The 15753-nt window shown below is 39.7% G+C and overlaps 1 protein-coding gene across 2 annotated transcripts in view; it reads right to left on the reverse strand.

Annotated features, from left to right (window-relative positions):
- Positions 1-15753, reverse strand: part of ITSN1 (intersectin 1) — a 163900-nt gene that overhangs the window by 71531 nt on the left and 76616 nt on the right. For both annotated transcript variants that reach the window (XM_081139006.1, XM_081139005.1), the window contains exons 13-16: positions 13113-13262; positions 12884-13024; positions 8364-8451; positions 8088-8227 (exon numbers count right to left, since the gene is read on the reverse strand). In XM_081139006.1, coding sequence (XP_080995132.1) covers positions 8088-8227; positions 8364-8451; positions 12884-13024; positions 13113-13262 — 519 coding nt within the window. The remainder of the gene's footprint in view (positions 1-8087; positions 8228-8363; positions 8452-12883; positions 13025-13112; positions 13263-15753) is intronic.

Below are 15753 nucleotides of genomic sequence, written 5' to 3' on the forward strand. Positions count from 1 at the left end.
TTACAGGGAAAAGTTTAGCTGCACATCAGAGGGTTAGGGGAGACTGGTCCTGGGAAACAGGGACTGGAGGGAGGGAGGCACCAGGGACAGGGGAAAGGGAGGGGCTTCAGTGGGTAACCCCGCAGAGGAGCCCAGAATATCCAGGCAGGATGCAGCAGGAACAGGCAACTTGGTAAGGCACAAGCTGGTGGACTGTTCCCTACGGCAGCAACCCTGGGCACATGATCTACAAGTTATGAAGGGACCTAGGACAGGAGTTCAGCTAGGGAGGGGGCATGGAAGGCCAAGAATGGAGACTGGAGAGTAACGATAAAGCCTCACTCAAACTGTTTAAAGTTCTAAGAGAAGAAAATCGGTAGCAGGAAAGAATTCCACTTTGCCTTCTTTATCACTGTCACACCATGAGATATAGAACTTTCGTGTGTTTAAAAATTCAGCAGCATTGCTTTTCACAGTAATCTGGAATCAAGTATAAATAGTATTCTCTAATCATATAAATGAAAAATGTGATTAATATTTTGAATTTGATATTTCAAAGACAAGTAGATAAAATGGGCCAATTTCTGTTGTTGGCAGATTCTGTACCCTTGGCTCAAGTTAATAAACATCTCTACATGAAAAGGCAAACTGCAGTGGAGTGACACGAACCAACTGAGGCCCCCAGTCAGCACCTGCACAGATGGGAGGCCTGCTCCGCCACTAGCCCGAATGGCCAAGGCCCTTCAAAGGGAAGGGTAAGAGTGACGGAAAGATTTACTTCACTTCCCATTTTAAAATTCCATCTTCAAGTGCAGAAAACTCTGAAATAGAAAGATAATTTATGGAAACAGACTACAATGAGCAGGTGTGGGACTAGGAACACAGAAACCCGCATTCTAACCCCAGGTTTCCGACACAAACCAGGGCTGGATCAGAGCGGCTAAGCTGCAGGGTTTTAAGATGTTACATTTTTAGACAATGTTTCATTACAAAAAAATTTATTCTTTTTTTCAGTGTCTCTTTCATTTAGGGTTTTATTCTTATTGCAGAAATAACCCCAAAAGGTATAACTAGTAAGCAAAGTGACTCTGAGCTGAAATGCAACATAAAGGAGCAGGAAAACAGGGCAGGGATAACATTTTCATTTGATGCTCAGGAACCTGATTATGTATTAAAAAAGAGAAAAGTTACTTTGTCCAGGAAAAATGTGTTCACAGGTAGAGTGATATTCAAAGTATTCAACCACAGCTACTGCACAAGCGCCGGCCCTTTAGAACGGAAACGGCCGAGGCGTACAGAGCACCAGGTAGACCACAGGCCGCATGCAGATTTTCCATCTGCACATTTCCTTTCCGCACTGTCTCTAGCAACCGGATGGTGATTTATAGATAGATAATTATGAGACACAAAGTCAAGCTATTTGGAAGTGAAGTTAATATTGTATTAGGAGGCACTAAAAAATGAAAAGCAATAGAAGTAAATTTAAACAATCTACAGAAAAAAATCATGCTAATGAGATATTTTAGAAAAACAATTTTAAACAATCAAATACATGAAGGAAGATATTTAAAAATTTTAAAGCACATTTATGTTTTTGTATGTCAGTATTATAGGCAGGCTGAACCTATCTTTGGAAATGTCTAAATAAGTTGCAGCTTCAAGTACCTCCAAGGAAATGGAGCTTGCAGGAGCCATAAAGTAACAGATGTCAAATAGAGTCACAGACGGCTCTGGCATCTCATGATCCAGATTTGCAGACTGCAATGCTCTTCTATCATCTCCTTGCCATCTGCTGAGATCCACGATCAGTTGTAAGACAATCAAGATGCCGCAACAGGCAGGCATTCTAGCTGTTCCCTCTTTTCTTAGACTTTGGAGTTTAAGGTGGCATGAACCAAAATACGCAGAAAATTTATGATTCTTAAGTTGATAACACTTTTAAAAAGTTGAACTTATGAGAAGGCAATCTATGGAATGAAGGACTATGTACTAAAAACTAGTTGATGACTTGCATCCTGTGCTTGACAAGGGCCTGTGGAGCTAAGTCCTTGTACATGTGGAGCAGAGGCTGCCCTGTTCTTTCATTCCTTTTCAATACTGTTTAAAAACCTTAAATACAACGACAGTTACTTTAATTTCTTTCAGAGAAAACATTTTTAAGGTGACAAATCTGCTGTCATTAAATTCTTTATTTAGGAAATAAGAGAACTTATTGGGGGAAGTACCTCAGAAAAACGTCACACAAATTCTATCAACTTTTCCTGGTGGTCAACCTCATTAAAGGGATCCTGCAAATTCTATTATATCTTGTCACAATTATTTCTCTATTAGAAATAAGATAAAAACAGCACCAATAAGAAATTGATAAGAATCAAATCTCACTTATGGCTCTTCCTAAAACGAAGGACTTATTTCTTGGCTGGATATTTCTCTAACAATACGGTATGGAGTGTACAACTTCGCTGAGTTTTCATCTATGAGTTCTGTTCAAGGGAATGATATGTTTTACACCAGATATAGTGTGTAATAATTTAATATTATCTCCTAATAAAAATAATACCTTTCTTAATAAATATGAAATTATTAAATATTCATTCAAGAAGTTTTAGCTACCTGTTACAAATACATGGGAAAAATAAAAAGCCTATAAAATGGGAAGTACATGTAAGATTCTTATCACCAATGTCTACAGAATTCTAAGATACATCAGAGTTTCTTAACCGGGGTCTATGAACACTACTCAACTGCATGCAAAACGTGGGCATGATCCTGCAGAGAAGGCTTTGACTCACAAAGGGGTCCTTGGTCAAACATTTGCTATGAACCACAATAAGAAAATGATTGGCAAATAAAGATTCTGTCTTGTATTTAGATTAAAATCAGCTTGCCTTTAACTTTATTGCTTCAACCAAGGAGGAAAGGTCACGTATTTCCCCTAGAGAATGAAGATATTTTCACCAGAAAACATATTTGGGCATTTATGGCATATAGCCAAAGCATTTCCAAAGCAATACGCTTGACAAATTCAATGCTCAAGAAGATCCAACTTTCTGCCCTGAGAGACTGGCCCACTTTCAAGCTCACTGACGACAGTTGCTCTGTGGCTGAGCAAGGAACACAGAAGAACTTGATTTAGAAACTGGGTGTTTCTCCTCATCTGGTTTGAGAGACACTCACGAATAGATGTAGTAGGTGAAGTGACATCACTTGAGATATAAAGCAGCATCCAGCTGATTCCTTTTCATAAACATTACTTTGCACACATGCTTATGAAGAGAGAGAAAATAACTAGCGACATGGGGCCTATGAAAGAGCAGCAGTTAATGGAAATTTACTGCTAATTTGGTCGTGCAGCTTTCTTGAAGGATTATTCTGCTTCTGGTTTTTGCCTCAGTCTGTCTCAGAAAAGAAAGGAAACCAAGTATGTCTTAATTATTTGAAATTCATGAAGCCAACACTATAAATCAAAGTAGGGACACATCTTTTATATTTATAATAATCTTCTTATGGTTAATATTAAATTGACCTCATAGGAAACTTATCTAGGTACCAGTATCAGAAACATCAGGTGTTGTTTTGTCTAAATTTAATACCTACAGAGAAGTGCATTTATATAAATAAACATCACTTACTTCTCACCCAGGAATATTATGTAGCACACAACATAAGAATTTTTAAAAGGTCTTTTGAGTCTTAAATTATAGTAACTTATCCCAATTAAGTGGTTGTAAAACAAAGTGAAAGTTATTTTTAAAAGCCAATCAGGGGAATTTGTACCTGTGTTGAAAAATCTGAAAAATAACTAAGTATTTCAAAACATATAAATTGTACCAAAATCAAGGTAAATTGATATTCCACTTATCGCAAAATTATAAAACGTATTCATTCTCGATACATTAAAAGTAGGAGTATAAAAACATATTGGTTGGTTATTTAAATTCTAAGAAGGGGTATACTAATATTTAAAGACATGTTTAAATATTAGATCTAAATCTGAAGTCAATAGTCAACCAAATAGAAGTCCAATTCCATGGCAGCTGATGTATCCTAAGTGCCACAGAAGAGCCAAAAGGAATGCACTGGGGTGTGTACGCAAGTGTGAAGGGGTCAGGAGACAGGTGGACAGAAAGGGAAACGGGTGAGAAAATCTTGTCCTCTTGGCAACAGGAGAGCTAATTAAGAATCTTTCCTCAAGTCTCTCTTATATCACCAGAAAGAGAAAACTGACTCCATTTCATCCCGAAAATCTGAGTTTTCCCAAAACGTCTTAGCTTTATTTACAAAGCAATACCCCATTATTTTAAATGCATGCCATTCTAAAGGATACAATTGTCAGAGGCTTGGCTAAACAAGAGAATTAAAACATATTTTTCAAAAGATTGAGTTTTGCCCTGGCCGGGTAGCTCAGTTGGTTGAGCACTGTCACTCGCACCGAAGGGTTGACGGTTTGATTCCCGGTCAAGGCGTGTGCGGGAGGCAACTAATCGATGTTTCTCTCTCTCTCTCCCATACTCTCTCTAAAAATCAATAAACATATCCTCAGGTGAGGATTTTTAAAAAAATAAAAAATCAAGTTTTGCTTTTTCCCTTTCTCAAATCACCTTTTATTAAATATTTTTTTAAATCTTAAAAAAACCCCAACCTACACTATAACTAACAAACTCGACCCAGCCAACCAGAGAAGCCTGCTGGGACAGCACAGAATGTAACACGCAACATCTGGTAGCTATTCTGAGTCTTGGGAGTGTTCTGCTTCTTTTTCTACATTCAAGGAATCTATGTCGAGTTTCCACAATCACAGGAACACTGAATGAGAGTTGAGGAATTTTACTTTTGTGCAGAAGAGATCTTTTCAAAACAATCCTACAGGTGAAAGTAAAATTTAATCTTGAACAAAATAAGACAGCAAACCATGAAAGAGCTGAACATCATTCTGCCGCTATGAGAAAGCGATGTGTTATTTGGATTCACGTTGACTTCTCCTGCCATCTCTGCTCCTCCCCTCTCTGGGTCTTTTCCTTTCCTCACTGTTTCCCTTCCCATGCATTCCCCGACTTCTCATTCTGTTCTGCAGTTTTTTCTCCAGCTCTTTTCTCTTTTCCCTGGTTGCTAAACATTGTGCCTTTCTCTGCCTTCACAATGACTAGCTGCCATGAAAGCAAGTGCTTGAACCGAGAGCATAAAAGCCTTAGTCAAGCCGAGATCTCCTTCACCATTCTCATCTCAACAACTCAGTTCCTGGGAGCGGTTTCGAGGACAGATATAATTACAGACAAAATGTATGTTTCTAATAGCCCCTTGGTCTAATTTAAGCCTGGGTTTCCCAAGTACATTAGGAATGTAATTCTGAATTTGTGAGGGGAAACTAGCAAAGAGCTGGAGATGCTCATCACACTCAGCCTGGGGGGGGGGGGGGATTCGCTGCCTGGGAAGGGCATGGAGACCTTTAGGAAGAAGTCTAAGTGGATGGCGCAGCCCAGGAGACCTGCCAGACACTGCACCACCAACTTCCCCATGGCCACTGACTAGGAGAAAGAAATGCTCAGCTAGACACACCATCCCCATCAGGACTGGCCCAGCACAACAACTGACAGGTAACCAACGGGGGCTCCACTTCTCAACATGAAACACACAGCTGGTCTCTGCGTTACGGGTCCTCTTGACCTGGTACCCATTTCAATGAAGCCTTGGAAACTGTACGCTTTACTATATGTCGCTGCTCTATTAGTCACGATATTAAAACACAGGCATTAGGCTGTCAGTGCTAAGGAAAACTGTTACAGAAACTAGGAACGTTGCCAAGGGCAAGGAGCCAGGTGCTACTGTCCAAACGACCCCACTGGTAATGCTATTTGACGCCTGTTAGTATCATCACTTTATACCTGTAGCTGAGCACTGCATGTGAAAAAAGCCAATGATCAAAATCACTGTCCTTTAGACACAGATTCTCCAAAAGAGAGTCTCAATTTTCCTGCAAAATCAGGTAAAAAAAGAAAGGCACAGATAATCAGTAATTTTAAACTGACGTGTCTAAACATATGAGAATACCACTTCGTAGCATGATAAAATATTTGCTGCATATAAAATACATTTTAAAAGCAGAAAATTAAGGTAAACAAACCTGATCAACTGAACTAAAACTACTTTAAGAAGTATTAATTCATGTTGGTAATAATTACTAATAATCAGTTATTTCTGGTTAAATCACTGGTTGAATATTTCATTTGACCATCAAGAGAGTTAAAATTTACTGTTCATAGAAAAGGCAGAATAGCAAGGCTGCCAATCCAGGAGTTTCTAGCACAGGAGCCTCAGTGTTTCAGGGTGCTTTCTCCTTCCTCCACCCTCCCCTTTCCTACAGACCTATAAAATCAAAGTGTACTTCCTACAGTAAGATTCCTATTTCCTTTCTCAAGTAATTCTTGATTTGGGGTGATAAGTTAGAAAATCAAAGACACGTCATCCATAAATCGTCTAGGCATTTGTCAAAAATCATCCATGGAGTACCACTTTCCAACATGTGAGCTTTGTTTCAGGAGCCAAATTTCTTTTTTTTTCTTTTTTTAATATATCTTTATTGATTTCACAGAGAGGAAAGGAGAGGGAGAGATAGAAACATCCATGATGAGAGAGTCATGGATAGTCTGCCTCCTGCACACCTCCGACTGGGGATTGAGGCCGCAACCCGGGCATGTGCCCTGACTGGGAATTGAACCCCGATCGCCTGGATCCTAGGTCGATGCTCAACCGCTGAGCCACGCCCGGCCGGGCTCAGGAGCCAAATTTCTAAAAGGAGGAGTCTTCAGATTAAGGCAGAAATTTGGACTATTGCCTGCATCCAGGAGATACCCAAATACTTAACAGTTTACATTCCAAGAAACTATTAAAAAGAACTGTAAGCTTGAAATATTGGCCCACCACGGTGAGAGTTAATGTCATTTTTCTTGGGCTTAGGCGAGAGATGGAGAACCTACAGTGGTGCTTGCACACTTACCCACCACACATCCTCAAACACACAGATGGAGAGCACACACAGCACACGTGAGCGCACACACACGCACACACACATTTGGTGTAAGCACAAGAGCAAAGTGAAGAAAATCACTAAGTTGGTTCAAACAAATTTCCCCTAAAGGCACTTTCATGGACGTGCACAACCGAGGAAAGGTCGCCACCTCTTACTCTGGGGGAAAAGAATGGCGCAAACCACAGACTCAGACGTCTAGAGAACTTGGCCTAGAATCTCAGTCCAAAGGTCAACTAAACATTTCAAATATGCTTCTAATTTTTTCTATTTTTAGGAAAGAAGAACAAGAGTTTTACTTTTTCCTAGTTACAAAAGCTAAATTAGCCAAAGTCAACTATAAAGGATTTTAAGTTAGAAAAGGAAAATGAATATTTGAAAAGTAAAAAATCCAATTTCATATAGAAACATAATTACTAAAAAATCCACCATCTACTTAAATCTAAAGTACATGATCAGTGTTGATGGGAAATGAACTGCTGGCTTTCTGGTTTTATTGTAAGAGTGAACACTCTGATGATGGTAAGTTTGTACAGTTAAACTGAATGCACCAGATCAGAGAGGCTGGATGCCCACCCTTCCAACTCCCTGCAAGCTCTGGCATTTTCTGAATTTGCTGTGTAAATGTGGCAAAACCACACACCATTTCTGGACGGAGACAAAGCAATTATGCCATTAAATAGTAAACTTTTAAAACATGAGGTAACAAAATAAAGATTTGCACTCAAGGACAATCCTGAAGGTAAAAAGTGGCAGAAAAAGTCTTAGTTTTAAAAGAGAAAACAGTCCTTTTTCAGGAGTCTTCAAAGAACATCAAAAGATGACGCCTTCGCAGCCTAGTTTCTGGAATCCCCACCTGACGTCATTGTAAGAGACAAGGGATAGAGATACACAGAAATACGGTTAAAGCACGTCATGTTGGGGCCACTCACTCAGCCGTAATATACAGATGCCAAAATCAGTCTTACATTTTAAAGGAGAAAAATGCAATTTAGAGTCTGTGCCTGGGATTAAATACCATTTAATCATCTGGCTGCTGGAGAAATTAGAGGCAGGACACATGTAGGACACACAGAACCATTACCTTCAGCTGATTATTGAAAATGTCGATCTCCTGGAGTTTCGATCTTGTCTCTTTCTCTACTTCATCCAGTTGGTCTCGGAGCTGCTGACGAGCTAGTTCTTTTGCTTCTAAGGCTCTTTTGAGTGTGAGAAGTGAATCTCCTATTTTAGAGAAACATTGCAAGATAAGAAAAACAAACTGGAAGTGAGAAAAAACTGTTTTTAATATTCTTTCAGGTAAGGAAATTCTTGTTAGTAAAAAGCAAAAGGGCAGGCGACTTTAAAAGTAAACACCTACTGTGCAAACTGTTTTGCTGAACTTGCTTTAACTGGTCATTGAGTATCTGCTTTTCTGGGATAAGTCTTCCGAGCATCTGCTGAGACTCCTGGGAAAGGAGGAGGAAACTACAATGAGTATCGCGGAAAACTTCCGTATCTAGGCTGCACATCTGGACAGACATCTCTGCCCGTTCCTCAGAGGCTCTCCCAGCCTCCTCCGCCGTCCCCTGTGGGGGACTGCATTCAACCACCAGTTAGGGCGGTTCCTGTTTTTTTCCAAGGAGCTCACTGTTTGCCAAGTGCTTTTCACTGAAATAAAATTAAGACAGTCATAGCTCCCTCGATATTCCTTAAATTTTTATTGTCTTACGGCTTATTTATAAGCTTTAAAAAATGTACTTGGCAGGGAAAATAAAGCAATAGTTTCTCAGCTGTGCTGGGATCCACTGTGAGTGCAGTGACCCTATGGTGTGGGCACTGACTCAGTAGTAGTTAATAGGAGCTATTCTAATCTGAACTCTGATACTTGATAGGGCTGAACTAAGGCTCACCACACACACAAATAAAAGTGATTTTTAACAATTGGCATCTTAGCTGCCAGAGGTTTTTCTACACTCAGGACAGAGCCACAATTTAAAAGGTACACAGAAAGTCTTGAAAGAACTATTTTTTCAACTGACATAAGGAAAAAAACAAATCACACGGTATAAGGCTATCTGGAGTTTTTGTGGATAACTTGTCAAGCACTGTATTTGCTTAAGTTCAGCTGAAACTATCCTACACAGTTTCTATGCATTTCAGTAAGATGACAGCCTTTCCAGTGTACAATACATTTAACTTCTAATTTTACCTGAATTTTAAAAAAGATCTCTGTATATTGACTTTTGGTTTGAAAAATAGAAACACCTTAAAATTTTTTCATCAGAGGTTAGGAACCAATCCTTTTTGGAACAACCATCTTTACATACAGACTGGCTTGGGTGTTACAAATCTTTGTGTATCATTTATCTGAATAGTAGTGAGATTTATCAGCTTAACAGGGAGGATTTGGAAGCATCTTCTCATATGAACAGTCCACACACACATACTCAAAATCTGGACAAAACAATATACAACACAGATCACTTTCCCAAAAGCCACCGAGCTTCTCTGATCCTCCCCTAGATTAAGGCAAGGCCTCTTACCCAATGCCAAAGTCTCTCTCCTGAACCAGTACAAACTATTAAGTATCAAGAGGAAGCTTGGCTCAGATCACTCAGATAGTTTTACTTACATAAATGTGACAACCTAAGTTTCCAAAATAAGTCAAACAATATGAAGGGCTACCTGACTCATTTGCACAGTAAGTAGCCACTAATTCCAGTAAGGAAAAGGAACCAAGATCTCATTACCTACCAGGTACCTGGATTTCATCAAACCAGGTGTTATCTTCTACTGCACTACTTTTTCAGGAACCCTGATTTGTGTTTTATTATCAATAAATGAACATGCTAAGTGTCGGTCGTAAATAATAAGTGTGTCTGGTCACAGAGTATTCAGTGCAACAATAAATAAGCACATGGCCTTCAGGCCTACATTTTCCAAGGGAATATTTCATGAAACTTCTCATAGAGTTAATGAAAGACATAGAAAGAGAGCTGGAATATAGAGAAATGTACTGTTTACAAGTGTGTGCATTTTTAAATATTTTCAGACAATGTGTGGCAGTGAACATCTGATACTATTGACGTTATGTCATATCCTAATATCTCCAGTTGATCAAGACTTCCAAGTGCACGGAACAATAACTGACAGAACTTAAAGAGAAACAAAAATGTACAAAATGATATAGATTTCAACACTCCTCTCTCAGCAGCTGAAGGGAGTCACAAAACCAATAAGGACATAGAAGACACAAACACCATGAACCAACTCGATCTGGCTAACGTTTATGGGACACTCCACCCAACTACAACAGCGTGCACATTCTTTACAAGTGACGTGTAATATTCACCAAGGCAGATTGTATGCTGAGCCATAAAGTAAGTCTCAATGAACTTAAAAGATCAAAAAGGATCATAACATAAACAAAGATATCTGGGAAACATCCAAATATTTGGGAACTGAACAGCAAAATTCTAAATAACTCATAAAGAAAAAATGACAAAGGAAATAAAAAAAGATTTTTAATGGAATGAATATGAAAGTACAACATATTGCCCGGCCGGGCGTGGCTCAGCGGTTGAGCGTCGACCTAGGATCCAGGCGATAGGGGTTCGATGCCCGGTCAGGGCACATGCTCGGGTTGTGGGCTTGATTCCTAGTCGGGGGCGGGCAGGAGGCAGCTGATCAATGACTCTCTCATCATTGATGTTTCCATCTTTCTCTCTCCCTCTCCTTTCCTCTCTCTGAAATCAATAAAGATATATTAAAAAAAAATACAACATATTAAAAATTTGTGTAATATGGCTACAACAATGCTTAGAGGGAAATTCAAGGCTTAAAATGTTTATATTAGAAATGAAGGTCCAAATTCAATAATGTAAGGTTCCACTTCATGAAACTAAAAATAAGCAAATTGAACTCAATATTGATAGGAGGAAATAATAAAAAGCCTCAAAAAATGAAATACAAAACAAACATACCATAGAGAAAAAAATAAAGGGTTTTTAAAAAACAACAACAGTAAAACAACAAACTTGTGGCTAGATTGATGGAGAAAAGGTGGCAGAGGAAGGGAAGAGAGGGGATTAAGAAAAGGGAGAGGAGAAAGTGATGGAGAGGAGAAAGTGATGGAGAGGAAACGAGACAAGACAAACTGTCCAACCAGGGAGGAAAGAAGTGGCATCACTATGGATACTACAGACTTCTAAAGAATGATAAGAGTATTATAAACAACTTTATACAAATAAATTTGATTACTTAGGTGAAATGGGTAAAGTCACTGAAAGGTAGAAATGATCAAAAAATATTCAGTAAGAAACAAAAAATCTGCATTAGCCCTGTATCTATTGAATAAATTTTGCAATTAAAAGTTACCACACAGAAAGCACTTAGCACAGAAGGCTTCACTGGTGAAAGCCAACAAATATTCAAAAAGGAAATACTATTTTAACACAAACATTTTTAGAAAATAGAAAACAGACAATATTGTGCTGGAAGCCTGGGGTGGGGGTAGGGTGGAGGGGGTCAATGGGAGGGGAAAAGGGGACATCTATAAAACTTTCAGCAGTAAAGATAAATTTTTAAAAATGTAACCAACATAAATAAAACAGATTTCCACATAAAGACCTGTAAATAAATGATCACTGCAGTTTTGTTCATAAGTCTGGAACTGGAAAGAACCTGTCAATCAACAGGTGAAGAGATAAATACGAAAATACTGCTCAGTAATGAATGAGAACAAACTACTGGTTCACTCAATAAAATGGATAATGTCACAATCATCATACTGAGGAAAAGAAGCTGCGATGAAAGTCACGAAGTTCAAAGGTGATGACATGTAGAACAGCTACATGGAATCTCATGCTCTTCCAACTCAATAACCAAAACCAGACCAGGTGATATTGTGATATTATGACAACTTGGTGGTCAACTTTGCATAGGTAATAAAATCAGAGTAGAACTCTATTGTGTCCCCAACTATTCTCTATATGTATTTCTCTCACACACACCCTAAAATACTTATACTGTACTTTTTCACGTCATTACTGTGATAAAGCCAATGTCCTGTGACGGGCTATAGGTCCTACGTGATCTAGCCTTCACCTGCTTCAACCACAGCGGTCTCCTTGCTGTAACTTGTGTCTTAGAGACCAACTACAGCCTCAGGACTTTCTCACTGCTGTTTCCCTGCCTAGGGCTGACTGTGCCACACATCCACACAGCTTAGCTGCTCATCTCTTAAGTCTTTGTTCAAATGGAACCCTCACAGAGAGGCCTGTCCTGACCACCTTATTTAAAATCACAGCCCTCCCCATCCCCAAGACTGTCTCTTCCCTGCTCACTCTGCAGAACACTTTTTTCCAGAGTGCACACCTGACTTATTTTGTTAGTGTCTGTCTGCCCTGCAAATAGAAGGTGAGCTCCATGAAGGCAAGGGTATCACCTCTGCTGTCTGCTGGACCCTCAGGGCCTATGAGCACCTGGCCTGGCACACAGCAGTACTCAGCCAATGTGTGTTGAGTTTGTTTACTTGGCAGCCTATTTTCAGGCAAGGACCTTATCTACTTCATCGTGACTTCTCAGAGCCTAGTACATGGTAATTGTACGGTGCTGGCTGAGCTTTTTTTCCCTTTTAATCCTCACCAGAAGGTATTTTTTCCATTGCTTTTCAGAGAGTGGAAGGGGGAGAGAGAGAAAGAAACATCGAAGTGACAGAGACACATTGATTGCCTCTGGCTCACTTGCCAACTGGGGCCAGGGATCAAGCCTGCAACCGAGGTATGTGCCCTTGGCCAGAATTCAAACCAGGGACCCCTCAGTCCAAGAGCTGATGCTCTAACCACGGAGCCAAATTGGCCAGGGCTGGCTGAGCTTTTAAGGGACATACTTTCTCACCTGTAACTGTTGCTGCAGATGGGTGATTTCAGCAATTCTCAGCTCTCTGGATTTGTTTGTACTCTCGATTTCTTGCCTTTGGGTGGTCAGTCGACATCTGAGATCTTGAAGTTTTCCTTCCAGTTGATGTTTTTTATCATTCTTTAACAACGGAAAAACAGTGAGAATTACTACCTATTAAAGTGTCTGATGTTAATACATTCCCGCAGCACAATCAAACATCACTCACTAGAGCTTCTAACTCGAATTCCAAAGTCTTTTTCTTTGCTTTCAGCACAACTATGTCCTCTTGTTCTTTGTTTCTTTGGTTTAATAGTTCTTGTCTTCGATTTCGTTCCCATTCAAGTTGTCGCTGCCTTTCAAGTTCTCGTTTTGCAGCCTGTGACACACAAACAGACCATTTGTTAATTTTTCAGTTCGTATGCTATACAGTGTCTCTTAATAAATGTTAACAGCTAGTAAGTCTTTACTTGGGGAGATGGAATATTATTAAACATTAGAAGAATTCTATTACAAACTAGCAAAACAAAACTTATACAAACACAGCATTCTGTCCAAGGGAAACCAAGAACATTCAGAAAGGCCATTGTGATATTTATGTAAGATAAGACAGGCTTATCTGACCACTGGAATTCAAGCCTTCAAGAATGCTTGATATACTAAATAACATTGTTCCTCCTTATTTACTGACTCATAAAGAGCAAGGAAAATGTCTTAAATCTAATAAAATCAAGCCAAAACTCCTAGAACAGGAAAAGTGTACACACAAAAACTTTCTTCTGCCAAATGAGAAGTGACTATAGGTCTACCCCTCTTAATGCCACTTCGCTTTTAGGAAAGACCTACATTCGTGCCTGTTTTCACTAACTGGAAGAAATGAGATGATTTTCGCTTTTACGAAAAAAAGGCAAAAAATGAAAATAGTGCCCAGCGTTTGTTCTGTGGAGAGCCATTATGGAGGCAGCGCACCTGGAGCAGCGAGCAGTGACCAGCCCCGCCAAGCTCCTTCCCAGGGAGGACACTCGGCATCTCGGCATCCAGCCCAGAGCTGGGAACTGTGTCTGTAAGTACCTGCGCTTTTTCTCCGTTTACTCTGTGTACCATTAGCTAGGTATGTCTGTCCTAAGGTACCAGAAAACCTAAGGGAGCTTGTAAGGGTGTTAGACTTAGTATAAAACTGGACATAAGCATATTTGGTATGATTTGGTAGGTTATTCTGAGGTCTGGGAACACTAAAAAATTCTCCCTATAAATTGTCATTGCTTCTACACCATTTATTTAAGCTTACGAGAGGTTTCACAGGAACACTCTACTTTTGGATAGTGGGGTAAACTTGTATTTATCTCAAGTTTTAAAAGTTTGTGGCCTCCATCAACCTAATCATTCCTTTCCTTTTTTCCACAGCAGGTTCTGTAATTTTTCTGGCAATGTCAGCTCTCTTCAAAGCAGGCTCCTAGGCAGGGTACCTGTAAAGCCCCTGATGCTCTTTATTGTAACTGCTTCCCACGTATCTGTAACCCAACTATCTTGTATGGGCCTGGAGGGCAGGTAGAGTACCTGTCCACCACCTTATCTCTCAGGACTATCAACGCCTGGCACATGGTAAACGCCTATTAAATAATACAGAATAAATACTCTAAAATTTCTTTTTTGATTTTTTTTTACATTGAAGGGAAGGCTATCTATATTTCGGGTGCCCATGCTGGATATTAAAATCCTGTTAGTATCTGTGTGTGTCTGCCTAAATAAAAGGCAGCTTATGCCTATCAGTTTTAGTTTTCTAAAGCAATCATCAGGAGTTGAAACCAAAATATTAATTTTTTTTTTTTAAATCCTCACTTGAGGACATTTTTCCATTGCTTTTTTCAGGGAGGGAGGGAGGAAGGGAGGGAGGGCATGCAACCAAGGTACATGTGCTTGCCTGGAATGGAATCTAGGACCCTTCAGTGTGCAGGCCAACTCTTTTTATTTTATTTTTTAAATGTATCTTTATTGATTTCAGAAAGAGGAAAGGAGAGGGAGAGAGAGACACAGAAACATCAATGATGAGAGAGTCATTGACTGAGCCAGCAACCCAGGCATGTGCCCTGACCAGGAATCGAACCCCGATCGCCTGGATCCCAGGTCTACGCTCAACCGCTGAGCCACGCCCAGCCGGGCTGCAGGCCAACTCTCTAACCACTGAGCCAACCTGGCTAGGGCCGAAGTATTAATTTTTTAAAAATTCCCCATCTTTAGCCATGACTGGGTGGGTCAGTTGGCTGGAGCATCGTCCAGTACACCCAAAAGGTTGCAGGTTTGATACCCAGTCAGGGAGCATATGGGAGGCAACCAATCAGTGTTTCTCTCTCTCTCCCCACCTTCCTCTCTCTCTAAAAAAATCAATAAAAACATGTCCTTGGGTGAGGATTTAAAAAGAAAAAAAAGAAGAAAAAAATGCCCCATCTATAAAAACATTTCACTCCCACAGGAGACTCAGGGCATTGCTTCTGTAGCAACACACTAAAGCTGAAAGGGCAGACCTGAGATTGGCTCAGCCCCTAACCAGGTATGGCACCAAATTTAGGAAACCTTCCATAGAATATACCAAAGATTCACTAGACATGTTTTTAAAAGTGAAAAAAAGGGTGCAGAATAATATTAGTATGATACTATTACAGTGGCTAAAACAGTTATACTAAATCCCCAACCTTCCCACACACAAACCTTCATATTTCCATACATGTATACAAATGAAGAGAAAAAAGCCTGGAAAAATACTTAACCGACATCAGTGGTTTGTTATAAGGCTGTCTTATCAAAAACTTGTACACGAATGCTCATAGCAAAATTACTCATAGTAGCCAAAAAGTAGAGAACACAAATACCCA

Source organism: Miniopterus schreibersii (assembly GCF_964146895.1).
Source record: "Miniopterus schreibersii genome assembly, chromosome: 5".
NCBI lineage: Eukaryota > Metazoa > Chordata > Mammalia > Chiroptera > Miniopteridae > Miniopterus > Miniopterus schreibersii.